The sequence below is a fragment of the Haliotis asinina genome, chromosome 3 (genome assembly GCF_037392515.1).
Source record: "Haliotis asinina isolate JCU_RB_2024 chromosome 3, JCU_Hal_asi_v2, whole genome shotgun sequence".
Lineage (NCBI taxonomy): Eukaryota > Metazoa > Mollusca > Gastropoda > Lepetellida > Haliotidae > Haliotis > Haliotis asinina.
Genome location: NC_090282.1, coordinates 3,513,569 through 3,527,053, shown reverse-complemented (window position 1 = coordinate 3,527,053; position 13,485 = coordinate 3,513,569). Strand labels below are relative to the sequence as shown.

Sequence of the window (13,485 nt, the reverse complement as noted above, 5' to 3'; positions counted from 1 at the left end):
ACGGGGATCTCATGCAAAGGGGGGTAACTCCCGAGAGGTTTCAGGTGACCCTGCAATTGGGCAGCCTCCATAAATGGCACAATCAATGTCACATACACCATCGTTGCTACAGCACAGGGCGTCGTCATTGTCGAAAACCCCAAAACGTTACTCACTGAATAGACACTGCAGTCGCTGATTGTTTGGAACTCCAGTTTGTTGTCCTGTTCTGTGCAAATTCAATGAACAGACATTCGTAAAAGAGCTGAGTGAGTGAGTTCAAATTTTAAACGCGAGGAGTAAACAATGAAATCGGGGTATTTGTTTAACAGCCTGCCAATAGCAAGCACACTGCGGCCACAATCCCCCAACTCAGAATTACTACTCTCTGTTGTGACAAGATATATAGATTCGGCAAAAGTTTTCTACCACCCCCTACCTGAGCCGGATGTGCTGCCAGATGACGCTGATGAAGGTGTTATGATCCATGAATCAGTCGCAGGTGTCGCATATAATGGCTTTGCCATGTGTGTCGTAAGTGATGTTGCTATCTGTCCACGTGTATCTCGCGCACCAGTTTTGCTCACTGTCTATTGAATGAGATGTGAACTCGAACAAAAAAAAAACGATCTAAGACGCCCTGTTCTTCTATTTTTCCCTAATTTAGTGTACAAACAACACAAGGACCTTTGTCAAGTTATTTCTGACGTCTCATGAAGCGTACAGCTCACTGTGGAAGGGGTTATCTCCCTTGAACTGCTGGCGCAGACAAGAGCAACTGTCCATATGTAATTACCATAGAGGCATTTCCACCAACGAAATATTTTTCGTTGACTGTTTGAATATTTTACAGCAGAAGACACATACAGACACATAGATTGATAGATAGATTTCTGAACAAGTGTTCAGTGCTGAGCTTAGCCTTTATATATGCCTGTATCTCGTAATACAAAAACTATAAGGTGAAGTTTGGAAACGCATTATGTGACCATTAACAACACAAGCTGCAGCAATAAACAACAGACATGGATATCTGCGTTTTCCTTGACTGCACATAGACGCCTCTGTGGTGTAGTGGTTAGATCGTCCGCCCCCTCTCCTCATCACTTGTTGCTACAAGGCCTGAACACAATGGCGTGGTGACGGGTGACAGTGATGTATTGGCCAATGTTTCCTCAACCCCACCATCATCACGCGCAGCAGACCCCGGGAACCAGACCGTCATCGCACGTTGTCCGGCACATCCTGCCAGTCAATGGACTACGACACCTACCTCACCTGGGGGTGTCACACACATCTGACATGCTGGCACATCCACGTCAGTTGTCCCTGGGACGTTCACAACTCCACGTACATACGTGAGTTTCGACACAACACCAATACTGACTTTCTCGTTAACTGTTACTTAGCTTGTGTATGTTTTGACTGTAAAAACAGTTTACTTAACGTTGTTGTTTTTTGAGGTTTTTTGTTTGTTTTTGGTTTTGTTTTTGGCTTTGTTGGGTTTTTTTTTTTTTTTTTTTTGTTTGTTGTTGGGTTTTTTGTTGGGTTTTTTTTTTTGGGGGGGGGGGGTGTTGTTTGTTCGTTTGTTGTTTTGTTGTTGTTGTTGTTGTTTTTTGGGGGGTGTATGTTTTTGGTTCTAAGTCTCCATATAGCCAGTAGCACACATTATATCAAAGCGTACATCATACACCGTGTAGACACACATGTGACTGTATGATAAGACGTGGAACTAAGTCGTATTACCGTATTCCTGTTTTACACATATTTCTCTCCGAAGCCTCACTAATGTGTCTGTATCCATAGTCCAGACTAACAATGCCTGCTAACAATACTTAAGCATACAAATTCATCATACACTGTCGAGAATGAATTAATACCTTATTTGAATGTAGTTATGACCAGTTGTGCGTGTGGTGTAATAATGTCACAACTGTCCCCTGACTGAAGAACATTGGGAAACTGTAACACATCACATTATTTGATTGCAGCGAGGTGTCACCGACCGTCTCCTCTTGCAAAGGAATATAACTCTCTCCAGCCTTCGATAAGCTTTGGGATTGTACATCCCAGTGTACCTGCATTAGGTCTACATAGTGTTACAGTATTACCAATCAGAACAGCATCCGTCAGCGGGTTTTTCTCGTTTTTTTTTGTTTGTTTGTTGTTTGGGGTGGGGTGGGGGGTTCTTGGGTTTTTATTTATTTTTTTATTTTTTTAATTTTTTTTTTTGGGGGGGGAGATTTTGTTTTTGTTGTTGTTTTGTTGTTTGTTGTTTGTTTGTTTTTTTGGGGGGGTTGTTTTGGTTGTTTGGGTTTTTTTTGTTTTTTGTTTTTTGTTTTTTTGTTTCTTCATTTTTTAAATCATGCGTTAAGTTAAATTATAAAAGTTTGTAACACAGAAACACTGTACGTTGTGGGTAACGTTTGTACATGTAAAGGCTGGTGTAATGTTCTGACGTTCTCTTTTCTCTTTTCCCAATGCACCCATGAAGATGTGGGGTAGAATTGATCCTGAGTATCTCAAGCTGAGGTGGCAAACGGGATCGGGTTCACCGTCCCAGTTCACACGTCATCGGTTCCCACTTACGTATGTCGGTGCTCATGTTGTTTATCACTGGATTGTCTGGTCTGGGTTATTTACAGATCACAAACATATAGCTGGAATATTGCTGATTGCATCGTAAAACTAAACTCTCACGTTATTTCCACTGCCCTCTGATTATTTACTCTTGTTCCGGAGACAATATGTCCGTGTCTTCCTACTCAACTATCTCCTAAAGACAATTCCCTGAAGACTATTGTTGAGTCCTCTCGGTAACAGTGTTCTACGCGGTACGTCTGATGCAGAATATGAAGTTTTGCACAAGAAACGGATACATCAGTTTACATGTACACACAATATCCCATGATATCGACTGTAACTGTCTGGCTCGCGTTTCACAGAGTTAAAGACGTATTCCTTCTCAGATGAGCGACTATGCTTGTCGTAAGGGGCGACTAACAGGATCGGGTGGTCAGACTCGCTGACTTGGTTGACACATGTCATCGGTTCCCAGTTACGCAAATCGAAGCTCATGCTGTTGATCACTAGATTTGCTTATCCAGACTCCATTATTTACAGACCGCGGCCATATAGCTGGAATATTGCTGAGTGCGGCGTAAAACTAAACTCACTCACTCACTTCTCAAATGAATAAAACAAATAAGTTTCTATGTGGTGAACATTTTACTTTTACACCAGTGTATATTGGTAACAAGTAGTAATTCCACTGGAATACAGAAATAAAGCAGACTCGGAGAGAAATCGTGCAGAAGAATCTGCTGAGTCCGGAATCAGCACACTTGATAGTAGTTATAATTCATCTGTTCGCTAGGCTTTGACACAGTGCCTATATGTACGTTAATTGGGCTTGTTTCAGTGCAGGCAAAGCATGGCCAGTGAACTCCTGGGTCGGGGTGCACCGGGAGAACAACACGCAGTGCCATGTAAGTGATGTTTCATTATATATAGGGGAACCTGTGAACATGTGCACAATTCAGAATTCCGTTTATACTTGCGTGCGTCATCGTCATCGAAAACTAATAGTTCAGACGTGTTGTGAGTCAACATGATTCCTTAATAGCACGCTTGAGAAGGCAGGACAGTGACCGTACACTTCACTGTCTCCGCTACTGTAACGTTACATAATCATTAATACACATAATGTAACAGGTCAGTGATTTCAGTTTACAACGGCAGCGCGGCACAATGTCAGCCTTATTAAAGCTATATTCAGTGTGTCAGCTTCGTTTAAGGAAAACATACTTGTCAAACATATGTCACTTCGGTGAAAAGAGTGTCTCTGTCTGTGTGTGTGTGTGCGTGTGGGTGTGCGTGTGCGTGTGCGCATGTCATGGTGTGTGAGTGAGTGTGTGTGTTTGAGGCTATTCATGAATTAAAGACGCTGCCATTCAGAATGTGGATTTACATAGTAAACCGTTTGACCTGTATTAAACACAACAGTAAAGAATAATTGATGTCAAGATGGTCTGACAAACTGCCAAGGTAGTTTAAAGTTCGTCGCGTGTCTGATCGTTCCCTTGTTGGTCGTTGGATGCAAGAAACGACGACATAAAGTCCTTCTTACTCCGATACTCTTCTCGGAAGTCGTTGCCGAAACCTTTAGGATACATGCTGAAGACTTGCTCCACGTTGAAGGTGTAGAGTTCGTCCCACGTCAGCACGCCGTCCCCATTGACGTCAATATGGCGGAATATCTGAGAACATATAGGTAAATGTGTGGTAGAATCAGCTGGCTGGCACCAGTTTCACACGGCAATCGTGCAGCTACATTTGTCGTAAATACCATAGTTTAACAAACACGACAACTCGTACAGAGTGAATGAGTATGGCTTTGCTCTCCTTTTAGCAATAATCCAACGATATCAATAAGGGGGCTTAGTAAACAGTGGTGATTTTGTTATTTAGTCCTATTATGCACACAGGCACAATACTTGACACGTTTAAATTATGTCGTGTGTGTGTGTGTGTGTGTGTGTGTGTGTGTCTCTCTCTCTCTCTCTGTGTCTGTGTGTGTCTCTCTGTCTCTGTGTGTGTGTCTGTGTCTGTGTCTGTGTGTCTGTGTCTGTGTGTGTGTACTTCAGCTAGCAGGGGATAGAACAATGTGATTATTTCCCATCTGCACATGTTTACAGAAACATGGTATCGTGTGGGATTACCGAGATTGATATACTTGAGTGTCGCCGTCTCTAATACGACGGGACCACATGCTGTATGAAAATACCTGACCAGACATACAATCCAAGAGGCTGTCCCCAGTATGATCCGTCTGTGTTCATGGTTCCAGGTTTTGTTGAACCTCGGCTAACCGTGTGTTGTTGGTGATCTATAACCCGTGTTATATATATATGTATTGTCCCCCGTTAATTACATTGTTTCAGTTGTAATACTAGTTTTGTGTTCATATCTGTGATACTCCAGTATTTTTACTGTCCATCGTCGACATGTTACGCACGTGTTGTAGCCATTTGTTCCACAGCGTATCAAAGAAATGTGCGAGAACAGTGTGCAGTTGTCTTAAACATTTCGAACGTTTGCGAAATCTGTGAGGACAGTTCTGACCAACCGAGAAATACAATTAGACCGAGGACCAACTCTACACATGCATCACAGTAGACAGAACCTATATAGATGGGTATGACCTTGGAACTGGCCACTTTGTCAGTAGAGATCTGCCTCCATCTCTCCAGGAACTCCACTTCCGTCAGGCTCTCCTCCATCTGCAGAGGTTCAAACACCATGTCCCTGCAACATCAACACCACTAGCGTCTACCACGTACATGGGAAATTTGTGAGTTAGGATATAAGCTTCCATAGCTGAACTGAAAAACAATTATGTTCATTCCAAACGGTACATCATATCACAGAATGAAATGTGGCTGATGAAATATTTTTCACATGAAGCTCTGCACTAGAGGTACAACGGAATATGCAGTTCCCGCAGTTTTCAGAATAATAGTTTCCTTGGCTTTGCGTGTATGTAAGTGTCATATTTGGAAAAGAACGCTTTTGTATCAGGTAATAAAGCTGAAGCTGTGAGAACCATCACGAGGCCGTGGATCTTACCTGAACGATTCTTGCAGTTGTCCGTAGCCGTACTTAGTGAAGGAGCCCTCCGTCTTCCACGACTCATCGACAGAACAGTCCGTGGAGTTAAACCAGTACAGGTGGTGCAGCCATATGTTGATGGCCAGGTTCCGACTGCCGAACGAGTTCACTTGGTGGTACCATCTACAAGTTACAAAGGTGTTCGGTTTCAGAATGTTCGTGTCTCGGTTTGTATGGAAGATATGAATGATCTAATAACTGTCACCATATACCTGTATGTCTGCCTGATTGAAATGACCAACATGTACCTGCGCATCCCCCGGCTGTAATGACTGTAACTTATCACCATATACCTGTGTGTCCCCCGACTGTAACTTATCACCATATACCTGTGTGTCCACCGACTGTAATGATCTACACATACCTGTGTGTCCCTCCGACTGTAATGATCAACTTATACACCTGTGTGTCCCCCGACTGTAATGATCAACATATACCTGTGTGTCCCCCGACTGTAATGATCAACATTGATATATACACGCGTATATGATCAACCTCCATAATTTTGCGCCTAACGTTCATACAAATAATCAGAAATAGAAATAATCTTTCAGTGCGAGTGACTATGACTGATCTTTCCCGTATCACACGCAAGACTTTATCCAGTAGGTCAGAAGATTCTCCAAACGGTTTGATTTCTGTCGGAATCTAGTCGGAGCAGTGACAATGTTTTATTACAAGCACGACATGTTGAATATCTCCCACTGAGGCCAGTCAGCAGCTATGGCCTGTGGATCTTGATATAACTGTACCAGGAAGTAGCACAGTGAAACCCGTCGATGAGATCATGCTGGCGGGACTGTCGTTAGTTTCCTCGCAACCTGTGGGTAATCTCGCATTAACCTGCAATGTCGGTTGCCACTGCTGTGATCATGAGGAACCATGTGCTTGCACACACTGGGACACTTCTGGTTTATACACCGCATGCGCAATACATGAGGAAAACCACTCGTGATGATCTTGTGCGGTCAGGTTCAGTTGGCGAACGTAGGATATCTCGAGCCAATGCCGGCATGTGCTTGCACACACTGGGACACTTCTGGTTTATACACCGCATGCGCAATACATGAGGAAAACCACTCGTTATGATCTTGTGCGGTCAGGTTCAGTTGGCGAACGTAGGATATCTCGGGCCAATGCGATTTGTAATGGGTACATGGATTTGTGATTGCAAACTCTTCACAAATGTTTTTTTTCAGTCTATGTGATACGTTATGTCAGTGTGTTTATAGACAAAATATATGTGGCTCCATAGTGCCATGTGACCTGCATGTTATAGACAAAATATATGTGGTTCCATAGTGCCATGTGACCTGCATGTTATACACAAAATCAATGCATTTCAAGCATTAAAGTCATAATGTTTCTCGTTTCATGTAAGACGTTAATAATTTCGGACATGGAGTTTTGGGAACATATATTCGGTATCAGGCTCTGATATAACGGTGCAATTCTTTTACAGGCACACTTACCTATATGGTATAAACAAGCAGTCTCCCTTCTCCATGTGTACCTTGAACCAGGGGAGACCACTCAGCAGGGGAAACTTGTACATATCTACACTGTCCACATCTACCGAACTGTATGATCCATCCCACACAAAGCCATCAGCCTCGATGTCAGGACCGTATTTCTACAGTCAAAGCAACAGATCCATTAAAATAAAAGAGTTGCGAAATAGTGCGACTCTTAACAAACGAAGACAACCTCGCCCGCTAAACTTCCCTGAGAGGCAGTTAGAAGTTGTAAAGATGAAGGTGAACCAAGTTGTATGGATAGTCAATCCCTTAACTGAATAGTAGTGAGTGCGACGTTTGCTTGATAACGGTGTTGGAAACTTTTCGCATTCATTGTGGTAAAGGGGTTAGTTCTCCACAGAACTAGGTTTTCCTTCAGTTGCACTCGTGTAAATACTGACGCTGAGCTGCGTGCCTTTCATTGAGGTTTGAATCCGAGATCGGCGATGTTGATGATACATCAAGTGACTGGTATCACTGAGGGCTTCCTCCTAGTTTAATACATAATGTAAGAAAACTGAAAACGGTTCAAAGTAGTGTTACACATCAGCCCCGTAGCATCTGCGTGAGATGTGTGCGAGCTCTGTTTACCTTATCATAGAAGACGAGGTCCTTGGTGCCATCCAAGAGGCAGTTGATGTTGTCGAACTCGTCCATGTGGAGGACGGACTTGGTACCGCCGCTGCTGAACCACGTTATCGCCTTCGTGAACAGTTTCTGGAAGCCTCCACAGCGTAGACTGTAGGGCACGTCCACGTCCTCTGCAACACACGTAGGGCACGCTACTCAGTACGTCAGTTTAAAAGTTTCACGTTTCAAGTAAGCTGTCTATAACAGAGCCCTGCTATGAAGAACGAACGAAGCGTTAAGGAGAATGAAGGATAGATAAGCTGCAGTACCTTTCATGTCGTCTGAGAGGTCGTGAACCAGGTAGACATCGGTCTGGCGGTACTCGTCCAGGAACTGACTGAGAGTCTGCGTCCTCAGCTCCTTGTTGCGATCTTCCTTCTTCCCCGACTCCACATCCACCATGGTGTGTCCGAACCTCTCCCTGCACACATACAGCACACAGTGAGGAGGGTGGAACACATCAGCGATCCAGAGGGAGGTTGAAGTACCGCACAGTGGTTGCTACATTGCCAGCAGACCATGTCAGGTGTAGCAAAACACTACACTAAGGAAATAATACTACACAAGAAACAGAGTTTCTTACAAGAGGCGGAATGCCATGTTAGTAACGGAATACCACATCTCGAACAAAACACAACACCCGCCCTCCTCTTACTTTCACTCAAACACAGACACGACGCTGAAGACCTGGGTTCGATTCCCCACATGGTTGCAGTGAGTCACGCCCATTTCTGGTGTCCCTCGCCCTGATGTTGATGGAATATTGCCAAGAGCGGCGTAAAACTAAACTCGAATGGGTGTTCAGTATCAAATATCTCAAAGTGTACATGTTTCCCCTGTCACGATGACACCGCAGACAACTAGTAGAGTTAGTAAGTAAGGTTTTACGCCGCTTTTAGCAACAATCCAGGAATATCAGGGTGGGGGACACCAGCAATGAGCTTCACATACTGTTGCCAACAACAGCGTGGAGGATCGAACCCGGGTCTTCCACGTGACATGCGTGAACACTTTGACCACAACTCCACCGCCTCGACCTCTAGGTCAATACGCGTTAGTGGCGACGCCTGTGCTAAATCAACAAATGTCGTGCTTGTAGCGTGCAAGTACCTGTCTCCATTGTAAAATTAGTAATCAGTACAACTGAACGTCAAACAAACACATGTTACTGCCAATGTATTATGCAATACATTTCCTTTTCCAATTACAAACCGGGTACCACGTGGTACACAATCATCCAAGTGGTAATGATGCATGTAGGGGTGTTAACGGCCCACCTGTTGCAGTAAAATACAGGATGAGGCTGATAACAATCGATATTGACTCTCCAATAAGTCGGCAAAGTCTCAGGTTAGCTCATCCTAAAGCAGAAACACGTGCCGAACTATACACACAAGGAAATGAAAAAAATGCAATATACATTCTAAATATTTCCTTGGGCAAAATGCGCTCGGAACATGTTCCTTGGCAATTTTATGTTGTGTTTGTGACATACCTTGACCATGATGAAGGCAGGTATGTCACAACACCTCATATTAAACTTGGTGAAAAAAGGATATTTACTCACCTCAAGTACTCGTCAGTCCACGTCTTGTATGGTTTAAAATTAATATTCTCCAAGACAGACTTGAAAACTACAGGTGTTCCTGGTTTAACATATCTTGCAAAAAATTCAGAGGGGTGTGGAAAATCGTGTCTAACTTCCACCGTTTGGGGAGGGGCGTGGCTCCCGATGGGTTGCAGATGTCCCGGGGGATCAGCACTATGAGACAGTGACGAAAAAGAGAGAAGACACGCTAGTACCCACACATCCATGTTCAGCTGTTCGAAATGAGGCACATCGTGTCGTCAGTCGGTGATATTCACCAGGAAGCAAGGCGGACTCGTTCATCCAGTCGATCGGAATACCACTGGGAGAAATGTTTAAGGCATAAAAAATATTGTTAATGAGCCTTACGTCAAATCACAGAAGCAGGGAGCTTCAGACATTCCGGTAAGTGCACTGTTTTATTTCCTCTCAAAGACAAAACAGACGGAACCATCATTCATGACTGCTTCTTTTAGTGGTATATCAACAACATTGTGGTGTGAATATTTCAGCATTTACACGAGAACTCAGCATGGCGTGCCATCGCTTATGTGCCGACCTAAGTAAATCATGACAAATATTTAGCGTAAATATACGCATAACTTATTTTCTATATACTTTTGTGAATGAAAAAACACCATTAATTTTGTGTAATTCCCTCGGGCAGATTAAACAGAAGTTTCGATTATATACGATAGCGAATGATATAAGTATTTGATCCGAACCGTATAACCATTAGGCAACACAGCGGTAACATAGGGTGCTCGGACTGTTAGTGTTCGACATTTTTAAGTGTACGAACTGTTGAGGAGCGAGCGTCATGATTATCGGTGCTTAAACGATTAAATAACTGAATATTTTCAAATGAAATACTTTGTATGCTAGACCATACATCAATTTTACCATGTTTTCAAGGCTATGCCACAGATGGAGATTTGGGGAACAGAGGGAAGTTTTTTTGGAGGAACACACCCAACATCTTCATACTTAAACCCTTTCTAAGAAAACCGTGGGTGATGAAATTAGCAAGCAGATATGAAAGAGAAATTCTGATTTTTTTCTTTTTCACCATGGCCTCACGCATAAACCAGAGAAGATATCAGTGCAAATTTTGCCAGAAAGGTTACAACAGAGTGCCACTGCTGAAGAATCACGAAGTTTCCCACCTGAAACTTGCAGTAAATAAATGTTGTTTAAGTTATAGAGAGACTTTCACAGACAGATCCAATATGAAACGGCATACAAACACCTGTCGACTCTGTTGTGATCTGCCTTGTGTATGTCGATAGGACATACATGATCTATAGGACTGTACTGTGATCTGCTTTGTGTATATCGATATGGTCTACGGGACTGTATTGTGATCTGCCTTGTTTATATCGATAGGGCATACATGGTCTATAGGACTGTACTGTGATCTGCTTTGTGTATATCAATATGATCTATAGGACTGTATTGTGATCTGCCTTGTTTATATCGATAGGGCATACATGGTCTATAGGACTGTATTGTGATCTGCTTTGTGTATATCGATATGGTCTACAGGACTGTATTGTGATCTGCCTTGTTTATATCGATAGGGCATACATGGTCTATAGGACTGTATTGTGATCTGCTTTGTGTATATCGATAAGGTCAACAGGACTGTATTGTGATTTGCCTTGTTTATATCGATAGGGCATACATGGTCTATAGGAATGTATTGTGATCTGCTTTGTGTATATCGATATGGTCTACAGGACTGTATTGTGATCTGGCTTGTTTATATCAATATGGTATATATGGCCCACAGGACTGTTAGTGAATGTTGGAGCACTTTTCTAGCATTCATTGTGCTTCAAACAGTGTACGATTTCAGGAAGCAAGCGCAGGCCTTCTGCGAAGCAATCAATGGAGAAATAAAGAGCATACTAAACCGCTCTGTGGCATAACCCACCCATACTGTATCAAAGTATACCATCAATCACATCCAACCAGCTGTGCGAGCGACGATTACCAGCTGTGACATGCAGCTCTGAACCATATAGTTAATGTACATTCACGCTTGCAGGGTCACAAGCAAAAGGTGAGCTTACTGATAGTTACATGTGATAACGACAGAATCGTTTGAGATGTGACCTGATACCATGAATTTAAGGGGTAGTTGGAAATCATCACGTAACACCCACCGATTGCTCCGTCAAATAATAATATCTTGTCCACGTGGTCCAAATCATGCTTTGTCATATGTAAATCATAGGCAAAATCTTTATTTGTCACGTTTCAGCTGACGAACACCCCGTTACCTAGTACCCCACAGGTTATGGCGGGTACTGTATTTTGTAGCGACTACAACCTTCACTGTTGTACAGAATTCTCTATTATCAACACGAGTAGGTGTGAATCTGTTATGTAACGCTTTTAATGTAATGAACCATCTGCTAGATGTGTCGTTTTTATAGGCCTTCCTCGTCCAATCTCATTGCCAGGTGCACTAGCAACACCATGGAGAAATCACACATTCTGATTTATCAAACAATCGAGGAACGTGGATATTGGCGTTTCTGCGTTAAAGATCACATATACTCTTATAGGGTACAAATGCAAAATCACTTGCTGACATCGTTATAAATGAAACCCCGTCATTAAAACTGCTCATTTCGATCTTTAATTACCTTAAATCGACCTTTTTGTCAACCGTGCACAATTCTTACCCGCAAACGAAATTTCAACCAATCAGAGCGGCGCGGTCTCCGTGACGTAATAGTGGGTATAGAAATGGGGATCTGTGCAGTATTCATCTACATTTCAGGGGTTAAACTATTTCGTTTACAGGTTTGTACAAACCTGATATCGCGAAAGCTGTTGAGAAAGCTATATGTTCTCACAATCTACTACCATTTATTTTTGTCTCCTGCTTTGCCTAGTTTTTGAGTTGCAACCCTTGTTTTCATAGACGATTCTGTCAAAATTACTTAGTGTCGCTAGGTTGTAATCCGTGTTAGGTGGTATAAACCTACACATTAATTGTCATTATTCACTTGATGCTCAGTAATGAATTTAAAACAGGTATAATTAGTGCTAACGCCACTTAGATTACCCGACAAAGGCTCCCATTTGGCATTTCTTTTGTCTGGATCGATCAAAGGATTAACCGATAACAAGCTGATTGATTAATTAGTTTTATGGGGATTAAAATGGGGGATTTGTCAAAAGGTAGTGTTTATGTATGTACATTTATTAATCTGTACTGAATACACTCTGTCGTGTATGTGTCTATGTAAAACAACACCCTTCTTTCAAAGGATTAACCGCCAAATACATCGACTGATTGCTCATTATTGGCTAACTAAATAACTTTTTAAAAAGAATGACGCACATTATGCAATTAGTTGCCAGGTGTGCTATCTTGGGTAACCAATGAAACTATACAGCAATGTGAAAAACCTGAAACGATACATCACCTTTTCGTATATTAGACTGTTAAAAGATACATCACTTGGGAAATCTGCAGATGAATTATATATCCCTTGTGTCTGTGGATATTGATGGATACATTCCTCGAAGAAGGTAGCCTGACATTGCTCCTATAAATTTGATTTTAATATTTGAATTTTTGTTTTAATAAGTTGTCGTAGCTTTCAACAGAATCATTGTTTTCGTCGTTAAGTGTAATGATGCAGACGACATACACTAGGGCGTGCGTGCGAATTATGATTCATAAAGGAAAACTATGAAATGTCTACATACTACATTCCTGTTATACATTCGCAGATCGCTTCTTTTTATTAAGTTGCAAGCAAATGCATGCAAGTATGATTATAAAGTAATTAGGATTATGAGACCAAGTATAAAGTCGTATATTGACAAGTGTCCACATACTGGTGAGTGAACGTTACAAACCAAGTAAATTTAGCAAGTGAAGAAATTTATCGCGCAGTATTTTCACTTCCACACCGACCTCGCTTAGGTTATGTTACAGGTGGTGTCATGCAAACTCCTTTTGGTAATGATTCAAATACATATTTATATTGTCTTGAATTTTTAACTTGATGAGAACAAACCATACATAATCCCATTAATTCAAATGGATTTGACTTCACGATTCTCAAAAATGGCGGC

General features: G+C 42.1%; 2 protein-coding genes across 4 annotated transcripts in view; one reads left to right on the top strand and one right to left on the bottom strand.

Moving 5' to 3' along the window:
* LOC137277266 (uncharacterized) overlaps positions 1–9,648 on the bottom strand; it is a 20,128-nt gene extending 10,480 nt beyond the window's left edge. Inside the window, exons 1-9 of the mRNA XM_067808926.1 lie at positions 9,364–9,648; positions 8,066–8,217; positions 7,758–7,927; positions 7,122–7,282; positions 5,608–5,772; positions 5,184–5,286; positions 4,046–4,238; positions 1,253–1,308; positions 1–215 (exon numbers count right to left, since the gene is read on the bottom strand). The exon at positions 1–215 is cut by the window's left edge and continues 138 nt beyond it. Of these exons, the coding sequence (XP_067665027.1) occupies positions 1–215; positions 1,253–1,308; positions 4,046–4,238; positions 5,184–5,286; positions 5,608–5,772; positions 7,122–7,282; positions 7,758–7,927; positions 8,066–8,217; positions 9,364–9,611 (1,463 nt within the window). The 5' untranslated portion in view covers positions 9,612–9,648. The remainder of the gene's footprint in view (positions 216–1,252; positions 1,309–4,045; positions 4,239–5,183; positions 5,287–5,607; positions 5,773–7,121; positions 7,283–7,757; positions 7,928–8,065; positions 8,218–9,363) is intronic.
* Positions 9,644–13,485, top strand: part of LOC137277319 (bifunctional peptidase and (3S)-lysyl hydroxylase JMJD7-like) — an 11,776-nt gene continuing 7,934 nt past the window's right edge. Inside the window, exon 1 of one of the 3 annotated variants that reach the window (XM_067808999.1) lies at positions 9,644–9,789. The gene's annotated coding sequence lies outside the window, so the exon portion shown is untranslated. Of the gene's footprint in view, positions 9,790–11,322; positions 11,450–13,485 lie in introns of those variants that run through there. The other 2 variants (XM_067809000.1, XM_067809001.1) reach the window with 2 other exon arrangements.